Source organism: Capsicum annuum, chromosome 4, assembly GCF_002878395.1.
Source record: "Capsicum annuum cultivar UCD-10X-F1 chromosome 4, UCD10Xv1.1, whole genome shotgun sequence".
Lineage (NCBI taxonomy): Eukaryota > Viridiplantae > Streptophyta > Magnoliopsida > Solanales > Solanaceae > Capsicum > Capsicum annuum.
In genome coordinates, this window is record NC_061114.1 from 44,603,177 (window position 1) to 44,617,864 (window position 14,688).

Sequence of the window (14,688 nt, forward strand, 5' to 3'; positions counted from 1 at the left end):
TACAGTATTTTCTTCATGCCATCCCCTTGGTTGAGCACATTCAACTAGTATTTTTATTGTTCCACCTAAAATCATTAATTTATTTAGGACTCTCACCTAAAATTTTTGAAGTAATCAAATATAGCATGTGCAAGATGGACTTATTGTTAAGCCCTTATTGATGTTGTACTTGTACTACACCTTCACCTACATGAAAAATTAATTTGGCACAATCTGATGGTTCTCTGCTTCAAGATTTTCCCTTTACTTTCAATTCTACTTCACTCTCTATCAGAAAAATAATTACAACAAACTTATTTTTTAGTCCAAACTGCATATTGTATTGTTATAAAACGCTTTTTTCTTACCTATTTTTTTGGTTCCTCAAGTTCATATCATGTTAATTAGGTTAGAAAGACAAATAGAACATAACTACATATTCGTATCTCTTTAATGTAATTATTTTTTGCCACTGCCACATAAAATTGCTTTACAGAAGTCTGTTTTAGTAAGCCAATTGTGTAGGTTCTTTTTTTAATCATGTGAATGATTAGTTCCTGATAAAACTTTTTACAGAGTTCCTACTTAAAAGAATATTTATTTAGTTAATTTCTGCTACACTATGAAGTGCCTTAAAAAGTTTCTAACTTGCATCCAGAAAGAAATAAATTGATTACTTGTGATTTTTTGTCATTGTTCCAGCCAACAAGCCCCAGTAGCTTAGAGAGTCACATTGCTGCATCACTTAGACAACATCATTATCATATAATCGTAAACAATAGGAGCACTCAATAACTTGAATCACCTGCAAGTTATTGTAGCTCAATGGAGGTAACTTTTCTTTTTAAAGTACTGTTTAAGCAAATTGAAGTATGATGCCTTTAGTAGCACATGATTGTGTCTATATGACTAGGGAATTATGAAATATTTAACTTTTTATTTTAGACATGGGACATGGCTAAATATGAGTATTCGTTCAAAAATATGCGCTAGGATCAACTAATTTCAGAAAAAATTTCTGGTGAATATATTCGAGATACTATATATAACTTCTGAAATTTGATATTGTTCTCTAACTATCACTTGGTTGAGTCTATTATGATCCTACCTTTACTACATGAGAAGTAGCATGTCTTGTTGTTCTGTTTAAGTAGGTATTTTCTGGAAGTGATCAAGTTTTATTGTTTTAACTAGAGGAAAGTCCAGCAAAAAAAGATAAAAGATAATACTCCATTTTATTATCCTCTTAAAGAATAAATATGTACTTTTAGTTGTGACTATTTTGTGGTTAGGAAAATTGATATACTTTGTAGTAAAGGTTGTATTGGTTATTCAATGATTGCAATTGGTTTGTCCATGCAAACTGATTCAATGTTACTTTGCAATGTAACTTTTTTTCTTTTTCAACCTTGTGCGGAACAGTCACTATTCTCTAGTTTCCTACTTTGATATATCAAGTTATATAGTTTTTTCTTACTATTCGTTAGTGCATAAGTTTATAGGTTTGTTATATACACACAAACTACTTGCATACAAACCCATAACATTCTCGTAGAGGAGAGGGAAACATAGTTCATATAGTGTGATTCCAGGACATAGATTAGTTTATTGCCCTGTAGTTTGAGGGTAAAATATAATTTTTAGTCCAATTCGGAGAAAAAGTAATGCGTTTATTTTTTTTGTTTCTTAAAATCTTCTGGTGTACTCCTTCTCCTTCACCATGAAAAACACACATTTGCCTTTAACATTTTAAACTGAACACTCGAGGACTATGTTTTCCATATACGTTGATCATTGGTTTTTTTATATGATCTCTTTAAGTAATAGTTATACTATAGGAGAAATGTTGTATCTTTATTCCAAATCTAGGATATATAAATGTACCATAGTGAAGATACCTCTAGAAGAAAATCAGCAACTCACATAAGAGATGGTAAACACCTTTTTGGTTACTATTGTGTTGAGCTTTCTTTATAGTTGTGAATTGTCAATCCATATTTGAAGTAGAAGTGGTTACTAAGTAAGTAGAAGAATATTATGAATAAAGCTTAATGAAGAAGAGTTTTTGATGGGGCTGAAAAGGAAAACAGAGAGATTAAATATAATTCTAATATAAACAGGAAATTCAGAGCTCAAAGTGTCAAGTCCATTGCTTTATCTTGTTATTTTACTTCATTTTCGACATTTTTGAAACCATTCCTTCCACACGCAGGACATGACCTTATTTTCTTCATATTATATTATTTTGTTGTCGTATTATTCTTGCAATTCTTCTTCAGAAATATTTGTTTTGAACTGAAGATGTATTGGAAATAACCCCTCTACCCCACAAAGGTAGGGATAAGGTATGTGTACATTCTACCCTTCGCAGAGCCTACTTGTTATTGATTTGTTATTGTTCTAATAATTTTGTGCACATGTTTGTAGATTTCTGCTCGATTGGGTTTTTTAGTTGTTCCAAGCTTAAGAGAGAGAATATAAGACAAACTTGGAGAGAAAAAAAGTAACTGTCTTTTTCCTGCTAATTTTTAAAGTCAAAAGGGAATGGGGTTGGGGAGTATGGTGGGGGTGAATTGAAATTTTCTTTTAAGTTGGAGTTGTCTACAGGTGCAATCTGTCATCTCATAGAAAATTACTAGGTTGGCTCTTTATTTAAAATATAAAATTGATCTTGGTGTTATATAAATTGCAATAGACCCCAATTAATTAGAAACTTGCAAACGCTCAGATTGTAATAGTTAGTACCATTCAATTTCATTCACAGCCACCCTTTAGGATCAATGAAACTATTCATCATTGTATTCATGAGAACGGTAGTGGAATAGTTCATCCATGGCCTACCCAGGAAAGTGTTGATTCTAGTAAGGTTAGCTGAGGGAAAAATAGTGTAATTCTGAATTGCGATTCCAGTGTTCTATTAGGGTCAATTTTGCCTTGAGTTATGATTGTGTTCTTTTGGCCAGGCATTGGTTTATTAGGCAGTATATTGCATTTCTGAAAAACAACTGTTGAGTTACCAATATAAAGTTTACTGTGTCATAGATATTGCATTCTCTATAGAATTATAGATTGGAGTGTGGGTAGAGTGTGTCTTGGTATACATCAAATTTGCAGCGATAAAAGAAGGAAAGATCAGTAGTTGATATTAGGGACACTGCTTGATGTATTGCTGCACGTGATATGTTGCATAACCTCATGTCACAAGCGATAAATCCCTGACCAAACACAGCTGTGTAGGAAAGATAAAGGGAAAAATAATCAGACAACTCCAATTTGATGCAAAAGGCAAGAGCTAAGGGAGTAGAAAAAATATAATAATGAGAGGAGAAACATGTGGCCTTAGTTCAAATTTTAGCAAAGATATAAATATTAGGTGATTTTTTTTTATTTGTTTAAGCTTTGACAAACAAAGTTACGTATGGGAGGTTGCGAGTATCTCATAGAAAATTTTTTTAGAAAACTTGTAAATACTCAAATTGTAACAATCAGTACCATTCTAGCATCATAATCTTTAGCTTTTGGTATACTGTTCAATATGTTATATGGACTTAAGTACTAAACCTATTTTATATTTTATTTTCTGAACTTAGCAGATTACACTTGAATAATCATGAATCAAGAACGGTGTTCAAGAAATCACCAGAAAGTTAAGATCTTTATTTTAGCTGGATCACTAGCAGCTTTACGAAACAAACAGATACTAGAATAGAAGAAGAAGAATAAAAAGAAGAAGAAGAAGGATACAGGCTATGTAAATGCAAAAGCAAATCATCACAAGCAGAAAGAGAAGACAAACAACGTTCCAGTTATATCTCAGGTACAAGAACAAGTGCAACAGGTGTTTTAGGATTCTATCATACATAAAGCACCAGTAGAGGAGTAAGTGCATCTAGAATTATCAGATTACACCACTCATGTATCACAACAGTAGTGGAACTTAAATGTAGTAAGATCATTCACAACTTTCTAATTTTGAAGCAAATGAACAATCTGGAGAAGGCAAGAATATATATATTTAGTTCAGGATTCGAACTTAATACTATATGAAAAAAATAATGATCATTTGACTTTATACATTTTTCTTTTGGGTTTAGATTACTTGTTTTTTCCATAAAATTTTAATTTAGATTATTATATTAATGAATGATTTTGTTGTGATGTGTGTGTGTATGTATGTACGTATGTATGTATGTATGTATGTATGTATGTGTATATATATATATATATATATCGTTGCAATAGGTGACAAAAATTGTTGCAATAGGTAGAAAAAAATATTGTAATAGGTGTCAAAAACGTTGTAATATGTAGCAAAAAATGTTGTAATAGGTGTCAAAAAGTGTTGCAATAGGTGTCAAAAAAATATTTTAATAGATAGTTAAAAGTTGTTGCAAAAGACCAATAAGTGTTGCAGTAGATAATCAAAAATTATTGTAATATGGTTATTGCAATGCTTTTCTGTCCTTGAAATATACTCTATTGCAATAGTTCTTAACCGTTGCTATAGACAATATGAAGCGTCCCAATAGGAGTTAAAATAAACTATTGCAATAGGTCTATCTATTGCAACCATTGTTAAAACTGTCGCAAAAGTCATTGTGGTAGCTCTATCGCAATGGTTTTTGTATCTATCGCAACGATTTTTGAACCATTGTCAAAGGGTAATTTCTAGTAGTGAATTAGATTGAGCAAAATCATAGTATATTTATGATAATGACTTTCTTCAGCATCCAGATAGATTAGGTTTACCTTACATTTAGATTAGTTTAATCGTAGTATATTTATGATAATGTGCTAAATAAGGGTTGAAAATTAAGTTTTGGAGGCATAATTAGTACAATTTGGATTATTTAGCCAATTAAGAAATCATAAACTCTGTGAAATTGACTTAGTACTTATGTTTAGGGTAGAATTGCTATATTAGGACTAAATGTGACTCATTAAACATCTAGAATTAATCCTTGTTCGGAGTAGAAATTACCTTTGATCGGATTTAGGAGATTAGAAGTAGGCTCCTCCGACCCATCTTAGACAAAGACTCTTGTTAGCTCCTTGTAGACTTCTAGACTTATTATTATATGGAAATGCATATTATAGAGATTAAGGAGGCAAGATTCATGATTCTTACACTAGATTGGTACTTGGAGTTGATACTAGTTTCGATTCAAGCCCGACAATTTATTGATTTTGAGTTTCATTTCAAGTCTTGAAAATGATGATACTGATATATGTTTTGATTTGTGTCCGACATTGAGAGGTTATTTATGATGTGTTATGGTATGAATTTAGTCACATATATGTCTTGAAATATTGTTAATTAGTATAATTTTGTTTACCTCTTCTCTTGCATTACACCTTCCGGGATTCTGGGGGTCTACATTGGGTTGTTTAATTTTGTACAGTTAATAGCTTTTAAGGGCTGGTGTTGTAGTGATAGTTCTTTGTTCTTTATGTTATTATTATTTTGAATAATTCGCTTAATTATTTACTGTATTTGGAGCATTATTCTAGGTTCTCCCTTTTACCTTGACTTATCTAATTTATCTTGCATTTTATTATACTTATATTATGATTTAACTTAGTCAGTCAATGATTTCTACTGTGTACCTGTAGCTTTGGTACACATACTACACCTCTTTACCTTTTTGGTGCCGATCTGAGTACTAGTTGTTGTCATTGACGTTGCGGTAGTACTGATTTGAGTTCGGAGATAGGGTGGGTTCTTGTAGCTGGAGTTGCCCTTTTTTACTTCTTCTATTTATGTTTAGTCTTTCCATATTTTGAGACTTGTGTATATTCAACATGATCGTACTTTGTATTCTTTTAGATTAGAGGCCCTGTACCAATATTAATTAGGTCATGAAACTGTTATTTCTCTTATTCCATATTCCATTTTCCTATTATTGTTATTATTGTTTTATTGCTTACGAGCCTTTCACTGTCAACTTTTCGGCATTCATGTCATTTCCCACCAAATTAGCTTTTGCTTATAGCTACGGGCTACGGTTCGACCTACCTACTAGTGGAATAAAGTAGATGTCATTATGACTCGAAAATCGAATCGTGACACAACACTTCTAAAACCATGTCAACCACTCTTGCATACCACAAAGACCATAAGACATCTATGAGAAAGGATAAGCGATCCAAATGGATGAAGATTTGAAAAACAACCTTGAGGGTAGTTAAATTTTCTTAATAAAATCCTACTACACCTGCATTTCCTTTTAAGCAAGTGTTCCCACTAAACAAATCCTTGTTGAACACAAATTTTCCAGCCAGTACAATCCTTGTTGAACACAAATTTTCCAGCCAGTAAAATCCTTGTACTCCATAAAGCCAAACCTTTAATAATATAGTATCACTGAAGATTAATACATGCATTTGGAATATGTTTGCAGCTCCTAATTAACGATCACAATGATAGACTGGGCTCTTCGGTATCTGCTTGACAAGCTATCGGGATAAATTATTAGTATATCAAATATCTTCAAGCAACTTTGTTAATTAGATACTGATTATTAATCATCCAAATCAATTTTTACCTCAACTCATTTTTATCATTTAATTCATAAAAGTAAGTTGTCACTACATTGACTATATAAATTTTATGGCTTTATGAGGTGACAAAAAGATCAAATAATGCAATGTGATTGAATCTGCCAAAGGAAAAAGCGTCTCTTTATCATCAGTACAATGCCAAGTCTTTTCTGAAGACATGATACAATGGATCTCATTTTACTCATTATCTAATGACTTAATACAATATAATGGATATCATTTTACTCATTATCTCTTAATTGATATTTTTTTAAATTTTTATGGTTAGCATCGAGATCATCGCTGGTCCTTTTGATCTAGAATTCCCATTTGTGGCATGATAGATGAATTTTTAATATAGATTAATATTAAAACTATAAATAAGCCCAGATTTAAAAAAAATGAAAATAAAGGCAGAGAGAAATTTTCTCTGCGCCCTCGGACAATTGAATGCATGTATTACCTTTCCCACCCCTATAAAAGCCCATTAATTTCTGAACATTTTATTCCTACATTTTCTCTCTGTCTCATTGTCTGTTGATCCTTACCTCTCCCTTGTTTTCTCTCTCAGAGCCAAGAAAAGAGGAAACATCTTAAGAGAAAGGGAGTAAGAGAGAGAGAAAAAAATGGGAGCCTGCGCAAGCAAACAAAATGTGTTAAATTGTGAAGCCCCTGAAGTCAAACCAGAAAATGCAGCTGCCAATTCTGTTGGGCTTGTGATCAAAAAAGATGTGGCGAAAAATGATGAGACACTCATTGCCGAAGATGGTGATTCCGACAAAAACCCATCTCTCGATAATTTACTCAATGTATGTTGTTCTTATTTCGTTGCCCAATCTATATGTGTTTCTCTCTATTTCTCTTCTTTATAATTTTTTGCCTCTCTTTGCTTTTCTTTCACATTATTTTATTTTATATGGACATGTTGAATTTTACACTAGATTAAGAAAGAAAAAAATAAATTGACATATAAGCTGAGCGCGCGTGCACAGACATATAAACACTACACATTTAAATATTTTGTGATCCATGAATTAGTTATTTAAAATAAAACAGTGTTCAGTAAAAGAAAAAGTCATTTTGTGACAATTAAAATGTAAAGGGGTCATATAAAATAAAATCAGAGCATGTAATAGCCTACTTAGTATGAAGAAAAACATTTTACATTTTTTCTTAAAATTAAGTTGGTTTCTTATTTTTTTGTAGTGTTTGGTAAATAAGAAAAAACATACTCCCTCCGTGTAAAAAAGAATGACCTACTTTGACTTGACACAAAGGTTAAGAAAATAAAGAGGACTTTTGAATTTTGTGGTCTTAACTTAAAGTTGTGTCAGATGTACCAAATTACTCTTTAATCTTATGGTCCTAAACATGTCATGTAGAAAATTGAAATTAAAGTATTGTCAAAAAGGGAAAGGGATCATTCTTTTTTAAACGGACTAAAAAAAAATAGATTATTCTTTTTTAAACGGAGGAAGTATTATTTTAAAATAATAAGTATAACGAAGAGCTAGGGTGGTGGGCGGAGGTTGAGGGTGAGGCCCCGAGGGTGGAGGGGTTGAGATTGCAAGCATTTGGTGGATCAGAGGATAAAGTTAACATTGAATTTCACTAATAGAAGTTGTTCCCCCTGCTTGCATTAAGTCATTTTTCTCATGGAACTTGTTTTTCTAAAAAAAAAAAAAATGTTCTTCAACAATTTGAACAAGCCAAACATGGAAAGTAAAAAAAAACAATTTCGAAAAATGTTTTCATCAATACAAAGACGCCTTTCTATCTCCCTTTTCTTTTTTTTTTTCGTTATTCAGTGTCTAATTTTTACTAATTGATGTCCTACCGTGCAATTTTTATCAACTTTGTTTGCTATAGGTGGCCACTCACCTTTTCACGATATTTTGTTAGAAAACTTCATTTGAAATGAATCACTTATTTGTTTAGCGCTTAAGGATTTCTCTCTGAATTTTCTTAGTCTGATTAAACATCAATTGAAACTTAAAAATGGTAGGTGGACATAGCATCTTTTGGGCATGGCATTTCGAATATTTCGAGAAAATAATATATGATCTTCCATGAACTATTGAAAAATTAAAGTTACCTGAATAACTTTTTAACGGGTTTGGATTGTAGAAATTTGGTTTGTGAAAACCCTTTTTAGAATATGGTTACATATGCAATATGGAAAACTTGAAATATTCATCACTAAATAAAAGTTTTTAGTTTGATACAAATACATGTTGATCTGATCAATTATGAAAGGTAATGTTTGTTCATTGATGATCTATCTCCACCCTATCTTGGCTATGACTAGCTTTAACCCTTGACGAAAAGCCCATTATTAGTTCTAAGACCAGAATAAAAAATTTAAGAAAAGAAGAGAATTGTTTGGCACGTACCAAAATTATCTTTGATTGTATAATTCAATTGATTATTATAACACATTTTCAATTGATTATTATAACACCTTACTAAGGACAACAAAAAGGCATGAGTCGTTTTTGGCATAGACTTAACTACTAAGTAAAAAGGAGTGACACATGCGCGCGCTATATATATATCTAATGACAAAGATAGCATAGAATTTTAATTAGTGCAGCATTTGTATATGTGGCAGAATGAAGAAGATACGGGTTCAATAGAAGACAAAGAGGAGACATCAGTAAAAGCTTCTAAAGTAGCATCTGAGGAAGACAAGTTAGAAGATGAGAAGGTTGTTGATGATGGTCCCAAAACCGATGCTTCTACTTGTGTTGAAGAGAACAAAACAGATGAAGTAAAATCAAAAATTCACGTCCAGAAGAATGTGGAGGAAGTAGTAAAACCATTAGTGGAGAGTGAGAATAAAATCGATGATCAAAAAAAATTACCAGAAGTAGCTCCTACAGAGAAGACTGTAGAAGAAGTAAAACCTGCTATCACTGAGGATAAGAACATTGAAGTGCAGTCAACAGCTGCTGAGGATCCAAATTTTGAAGCTGAGAAAAAGAAAACAGAAGACAAACCAGCTTCTACGAAGAAAGGCAAATTTTGGTGGGATAAGTAAACAAAACTGCAAAATCTTTTTTAAATTCAAAAGGAATATATACAACTGATTTTATCAGCAACTAGTTTTCATAAGTATGATTAATTTTATTCTTTACTACTGAATGTCATTCTCATTCTCATTTGAGGAAATTTGTATTTTCACCTTGTTCATCGGCACATTTACATTCTAATATTTATCATTAGGCCATTCTAGACAAAATAAAGATAACCATTCTTCTAATTTAATATCCATCACTCATTTCCACCATTATTCGTTAGACCAAATTCTAGACATCCATTCTTGTGAGTACGTACAAAGTCAGAAAATATAAAAATAATTTACTGGATATACATTTTTAGTAGATGTGTTGGTTCGTTGGATTAAAAATGGAATATGTGGTATAATATAAAACATTTGATTATACAATAAATAAAATGATACTTTTATTTCCAATTTACATTTTGCTTTTCTTAAAGGACACGGGAGAGGAGTAAACCTGTCAAATGGGCCGGTTTGACCCGGCCCGTCCCAGCCCTTTTATGAACCTGGCTCGGTCAGCCCTCGAGCTGGGCCAATTTTTTTTGGGGCCGGTTGACCTGGCCCGAACCCAATCCGGACCACACTTGCTGGTTAATCGGCCCGGACCGACCCGACTATTTTTTTATTTTTTTAAAATAAAATTAGAATTTGACCGTTATGGGCCAAAGTAGCCGTTGGGCCCAACGGCTATATGGCCGTTTGGAGCTTCAAACGGCTATTTGGCTCTTTTATTTAAAAAAAAAATAATTTAAAATATTTTTTAAAACCCAAAAAAATTCTTATAAATACCCTACACTTTCAAATCATTTTTCACACAATTTTCATTCTCTCAAATCCCATTCTCCCTCAAATATTCTACTTATTTCCTAAAGTGTTCAATTTTATTTTTTAATTTAGCGATTACAAATACGGGTGGAATTTTTCTAAAGTCGCAACTTTCGGATACTTTTAAAATTTGGTATTATCGTTCCATATCTTACTTTTAATTTTTAATTAGTGTGTTAATTGTTGAATATTTAATTTTATTATTTTTGTGTGTTTTGAATTATTTTTAGTTTGATTTATATTATGGATAAATTAAGAAACTTTGGTAAAAGTGTCAAAAAATTTTATCCTGGAAGTGGTAGTAGTAGTAGTAAAAAGTAAATTACTGACGGTAGAGGTAGTTCAAGTAATAGATATACCCATGTGCCTTCGGTACCTCTTAGTCAACCTTTTGAGGAAGAAGTAGGTGTAGGTGCTCACGATATGGATTATGCAAAAGCTCAGAAAAATTACGGTATAGAAGAAAAAAATGAAGTAGATGCGGTTAATTTAGATGAAGATGATGAAAATATTGCTGAGACACCCGCAGTAAGAAATGCTAATTTTAGATCTAAATCGGCTAATCGCCACCCTTCCCATCATCCCCATGCACCAAGAGCTCGTAGACCAACTAGTATTGCATGGAAAAATTTTTATGCATATAGAAGGAGAAACTAACATGCAATGCAATATTTGCCAACAAGTATATGAGCATAAAAGAGAAGGCAATCAAGGGGTATGGGTACGTTAATAATACATATAAGAGATAATCGCCAAAGAGTGTTATTTATTGCACAAGGTGGTGAGTCTATTGGTGGGCCAACACAAACTAGAATGAACCCAGGAACCGGTCAGGTAATTAAGAATTATAATAAATTGAGGGACTGAAAAGAAATAGCAAAAATGGTAGTTGTGGGTTGTTTGCCTTTCAGTTTTCGTTCTTCAGATGCTTTTATTCATTATATTCAAGAAATCTATAATCTTATGTTTAATGGTATTCCTAAAAGTACTTGTCGGACCGATATTTTTAGACTTCATTCACAATATTTTTTATTTATCGACATTGTTAAAAAATATTCAATGTGAATGGCTCTAACTTCTGATCTTGATCGTGCTGTTAATAAAAATGATTATTTAAACATTACTTTTCACTAGATAGATAGTAATTTTGTTATGCAAAAATGTATTCTACCTTTTTTGTATGATGAAGATCGTAGACATGCTGGAGAATTTATTGTTGATTTGATTAGTAAAGTTGCAGAATTTTATGGTATTAAAAAAAAAGTCTTATGTATTACTATTGATAATACTTCTAAAAACAAGACTGCTATTACAAAGTCAAAAGCTAGTCTCTCTCCGTTGTTACCTGAAATATTTGATGTTCAGTGTGCTTGTCATATATATAATTTAATTGTAAGAGATGGTCTTGAATTTTTTGAGCTTTATATTGAAAAAATCCGGCTTACTCTTGGCTTTATTCAAGGAAATAATCAGAAAAAAAATTAGAGAATTTAAAGTTAAATGTGAACAAAATAGACTTAGACCGATATTGATGCCTGAAGAATGTTAAACTAGATGGAATGCTATGTATAATTATTTAAAAACTTGTTATGCTTATAGAGTTCCTATTAAATTAACTTTTAACCAATATTGTGGTTCATTTGCTGATTCAGCTGAATGTATGCTGCATGATTCTGATTGGACTGTAATTGATAATCTTGTTAAGTTTTTGAGAAAATTTTATATAGCTACAGTTGAATTTTTTTGTGTGCTTATTATCCTACTGTTTGTAATATTTTGGCATATATAGCCGATATTTCTGATTTTGTCAAAGAATATAAAAATAAAGAAGGTCACAAAAAAAGTTGTTGGTGCTATGTTTGCTAAATTTTAAAAATATATTTTTTTATTTTCCTTATTTACTTGGTTGGTGCTATACTAAATCAATGTATGAAATACACTACTATGTGTCAATTTAGTTCTCTTATTTATTCTAACTTAGAAATAAATGTTGAACCTGAATCTAAATCTGAAGAATAAGAACAACCAGATTTGTATACGACTATGAGTTATGCAAATGTTTAGATAGATAAATTATATAACCATTATGCTGATTTAATTGATTTAGTTGTACCGACAAATATCACTCCAACAGTCGCTCCTCATTCTCCCGAGGAGCCATCATTTTCTTAAAGGCCGGCACATAGTGGTTTTCTTGATCACTTTTGTAATTTAAATATTTGGAATAATGTTGAGGCGAGAACTTACACAACAACTTCTCAGGAAGGGCTTAATTATTATCTGTGAACGCTGATAGAAGATCGTAGACGACGGATCAACCCGTTTGATTGGTGGAAGAATAATGAAAGACAATATCCTGTGCTTTCAAGATTAGCTAGAGATATATTGAATCCTGTGCTTTCAAGATTAGCTATAGATATATTGAATGTTTCAATATCAACCATTGCATCGGAGAGCACTTTTAATCAGGGACAACAACAGCTTGGAGACAACCGATAGTAATTGGGAAGCAATGCTATGAATGTTCTAGTTTGCCTTAGAGATTGGATTAGAGCGGAACGAAGAAATCAAGAAATGGAGGTGGAGCCGAAAGACGAACAGAATCTTGAAGAAATTATAACTTCAAGGGAGAACTCAGCACTATCAAGTCGACTGCTATGTCAGTTCCCGTTAATGTTAACATGAATGAGTTAGAAAAAATGATGAAAACTTTGTAGATTTTTCATTCATGTACATTATAAAATTTGAATCATTTTACAATCAATAAAATATAACATTCATTCACTCCTTACTTTATAATTTTTTTCATTTAAATTGAATTTCTAGTTTAAATTAAATACTTAGTTTTAATATATTACTAATTTACTATCAAACTTTACACTAAGTAATAGACAATTAAACATAACAAACATATAATCATATATACACATAATGAAAGAATAAATTTCTTTTAAGTTCAAAACCTCAAGTATTATTATTAATTTATTATATTAATTAAGTAGCATATTTTTTAAATTAGTATATATATTGAATGGTACGTATATATGTGTACATATTTTCTATGAACTCTAAAATAGTATATATTTAACGTATACATGTGTATATGTTTTATAAAGTAGTATATATATAGTGTTTATATGTTGTATGTATATAATTTAAAGTAGTACATATATATTGAATGGTACGTGTATATGTGTATATATTTTCTATTAGACTCTAAAGTAGTATATTTTTAACGTATACATGTGTATATATTTTATAAAGTAGTATATAACGATATATATAGTGTGTGTATATACTATAGTATATATATATATATATATATATATATATATATATATATATAGTGTTTATATGTGGTATGTATATTTTTTAAAGTAGTACATATATTGAATGATATGTATATATATGTGTATACATTTTCTATAGACTCTAAAGTAGTATATATTTAACGTATACATGTGTATATGTTTTATAAAGTAATATATAACTATATATATAGTGTGTGTATATATTTTAGTATATATATATTGTAGTATATGTTTTATTTAAAGTAGTGCATATATTGAATGTTACGTATATATGAGTATATATTTTCTATAGACCCTAAAGTACTATATTTAACGTATACATGTGTATATGTTTTATAAAGTAGTATATATATAGTGTTTATATGTTGTATATATATTAATTAAAGTAGTACATATATTGAATGGTACGTATATATGTGTATATATTTTTTATAGACTCTAAAGTAGTGTATATTTAATGTATACATGTGTATATATTTTATAAAGTAGTATATAATTATATATAGTGTGTGTGTATACATTGTAGTATATATTTTATTTAAAGTAGTACATATATTGAATGTTACGTATATATATGTATATATTTTCTATAGACTCTAAAGTAGGTAGTATATATTTAATGTATACATGTGTATATGTTTTATAAAGTAGTATATAACTATATAAGTATACATATAGTGTGTGTGTGTGTATATCACTACTAAAAAAAAAAGAGGAAAATCGACCACAAAAACTGACCACAAGTGATCGGTTTTCCTCAATTTTCGACCAAAAAACTGATCAAAATTTGTGGTCGAAAAAGTAGTGGTTTGTTTTTAAAAACTGACCACAAGTGGTCGGTTTTTTTAAAAATATATATTTATTTTTAAAATACATTATTATTTTATTTTAATTGAAAAATATTTTTAGAGGAAAAAACCGACCACATGTGGTCGGTTTTTATTAAATTAATTTATTAATTTAATAAAAAAA

The 14,688-nt window shown here is 30.6% G+C and overlaps 1 protein-coding gene across 1 annotated transcript; it reads left to right on the top strand.

Annotated features, from left to right (window-relative positions):
- Positions 1–7,011: 7,011 nt before the first annotated feature.
- LOC107869675 (chromo domain-containing protein cec-1) lies at positions 7,012–9,786 on the top strand. Its single transcript, XM_016716162.2, has 2 exons — positions 7,012–7,328; positions 9,131–9,786. The coding sequence occupies exons 1-2, from the start codon at positions 7,146–7,148 to the stop codon at positions 9,557–9,559; spliced, it is 612 nt and encodes a 203-aa protein (XP_016571648.1). The 5' UTR covers positions 7,012–7,145; the 3' UTR covers positions 9,560–9,786.
- Positions 9,787–14,688: the final 4,902 nt, after the last annotated feature.

Coding starts and splice junctions, on each gene's coding strand:
- LOC107869675 (XM_016716162.2), top strand. CDS start 7,146: ATGGGAGCCTGCGCAAGCAAACAAAATGTGTTAAATTGTGAAGCCCCT. Junction 7,329..9,130: donor CTCTCGATAATTTACTCAAT/GTATGTTGTTCT, acceptor TATATGTGGCAG/AATGAAGAAGATACGGGTTC.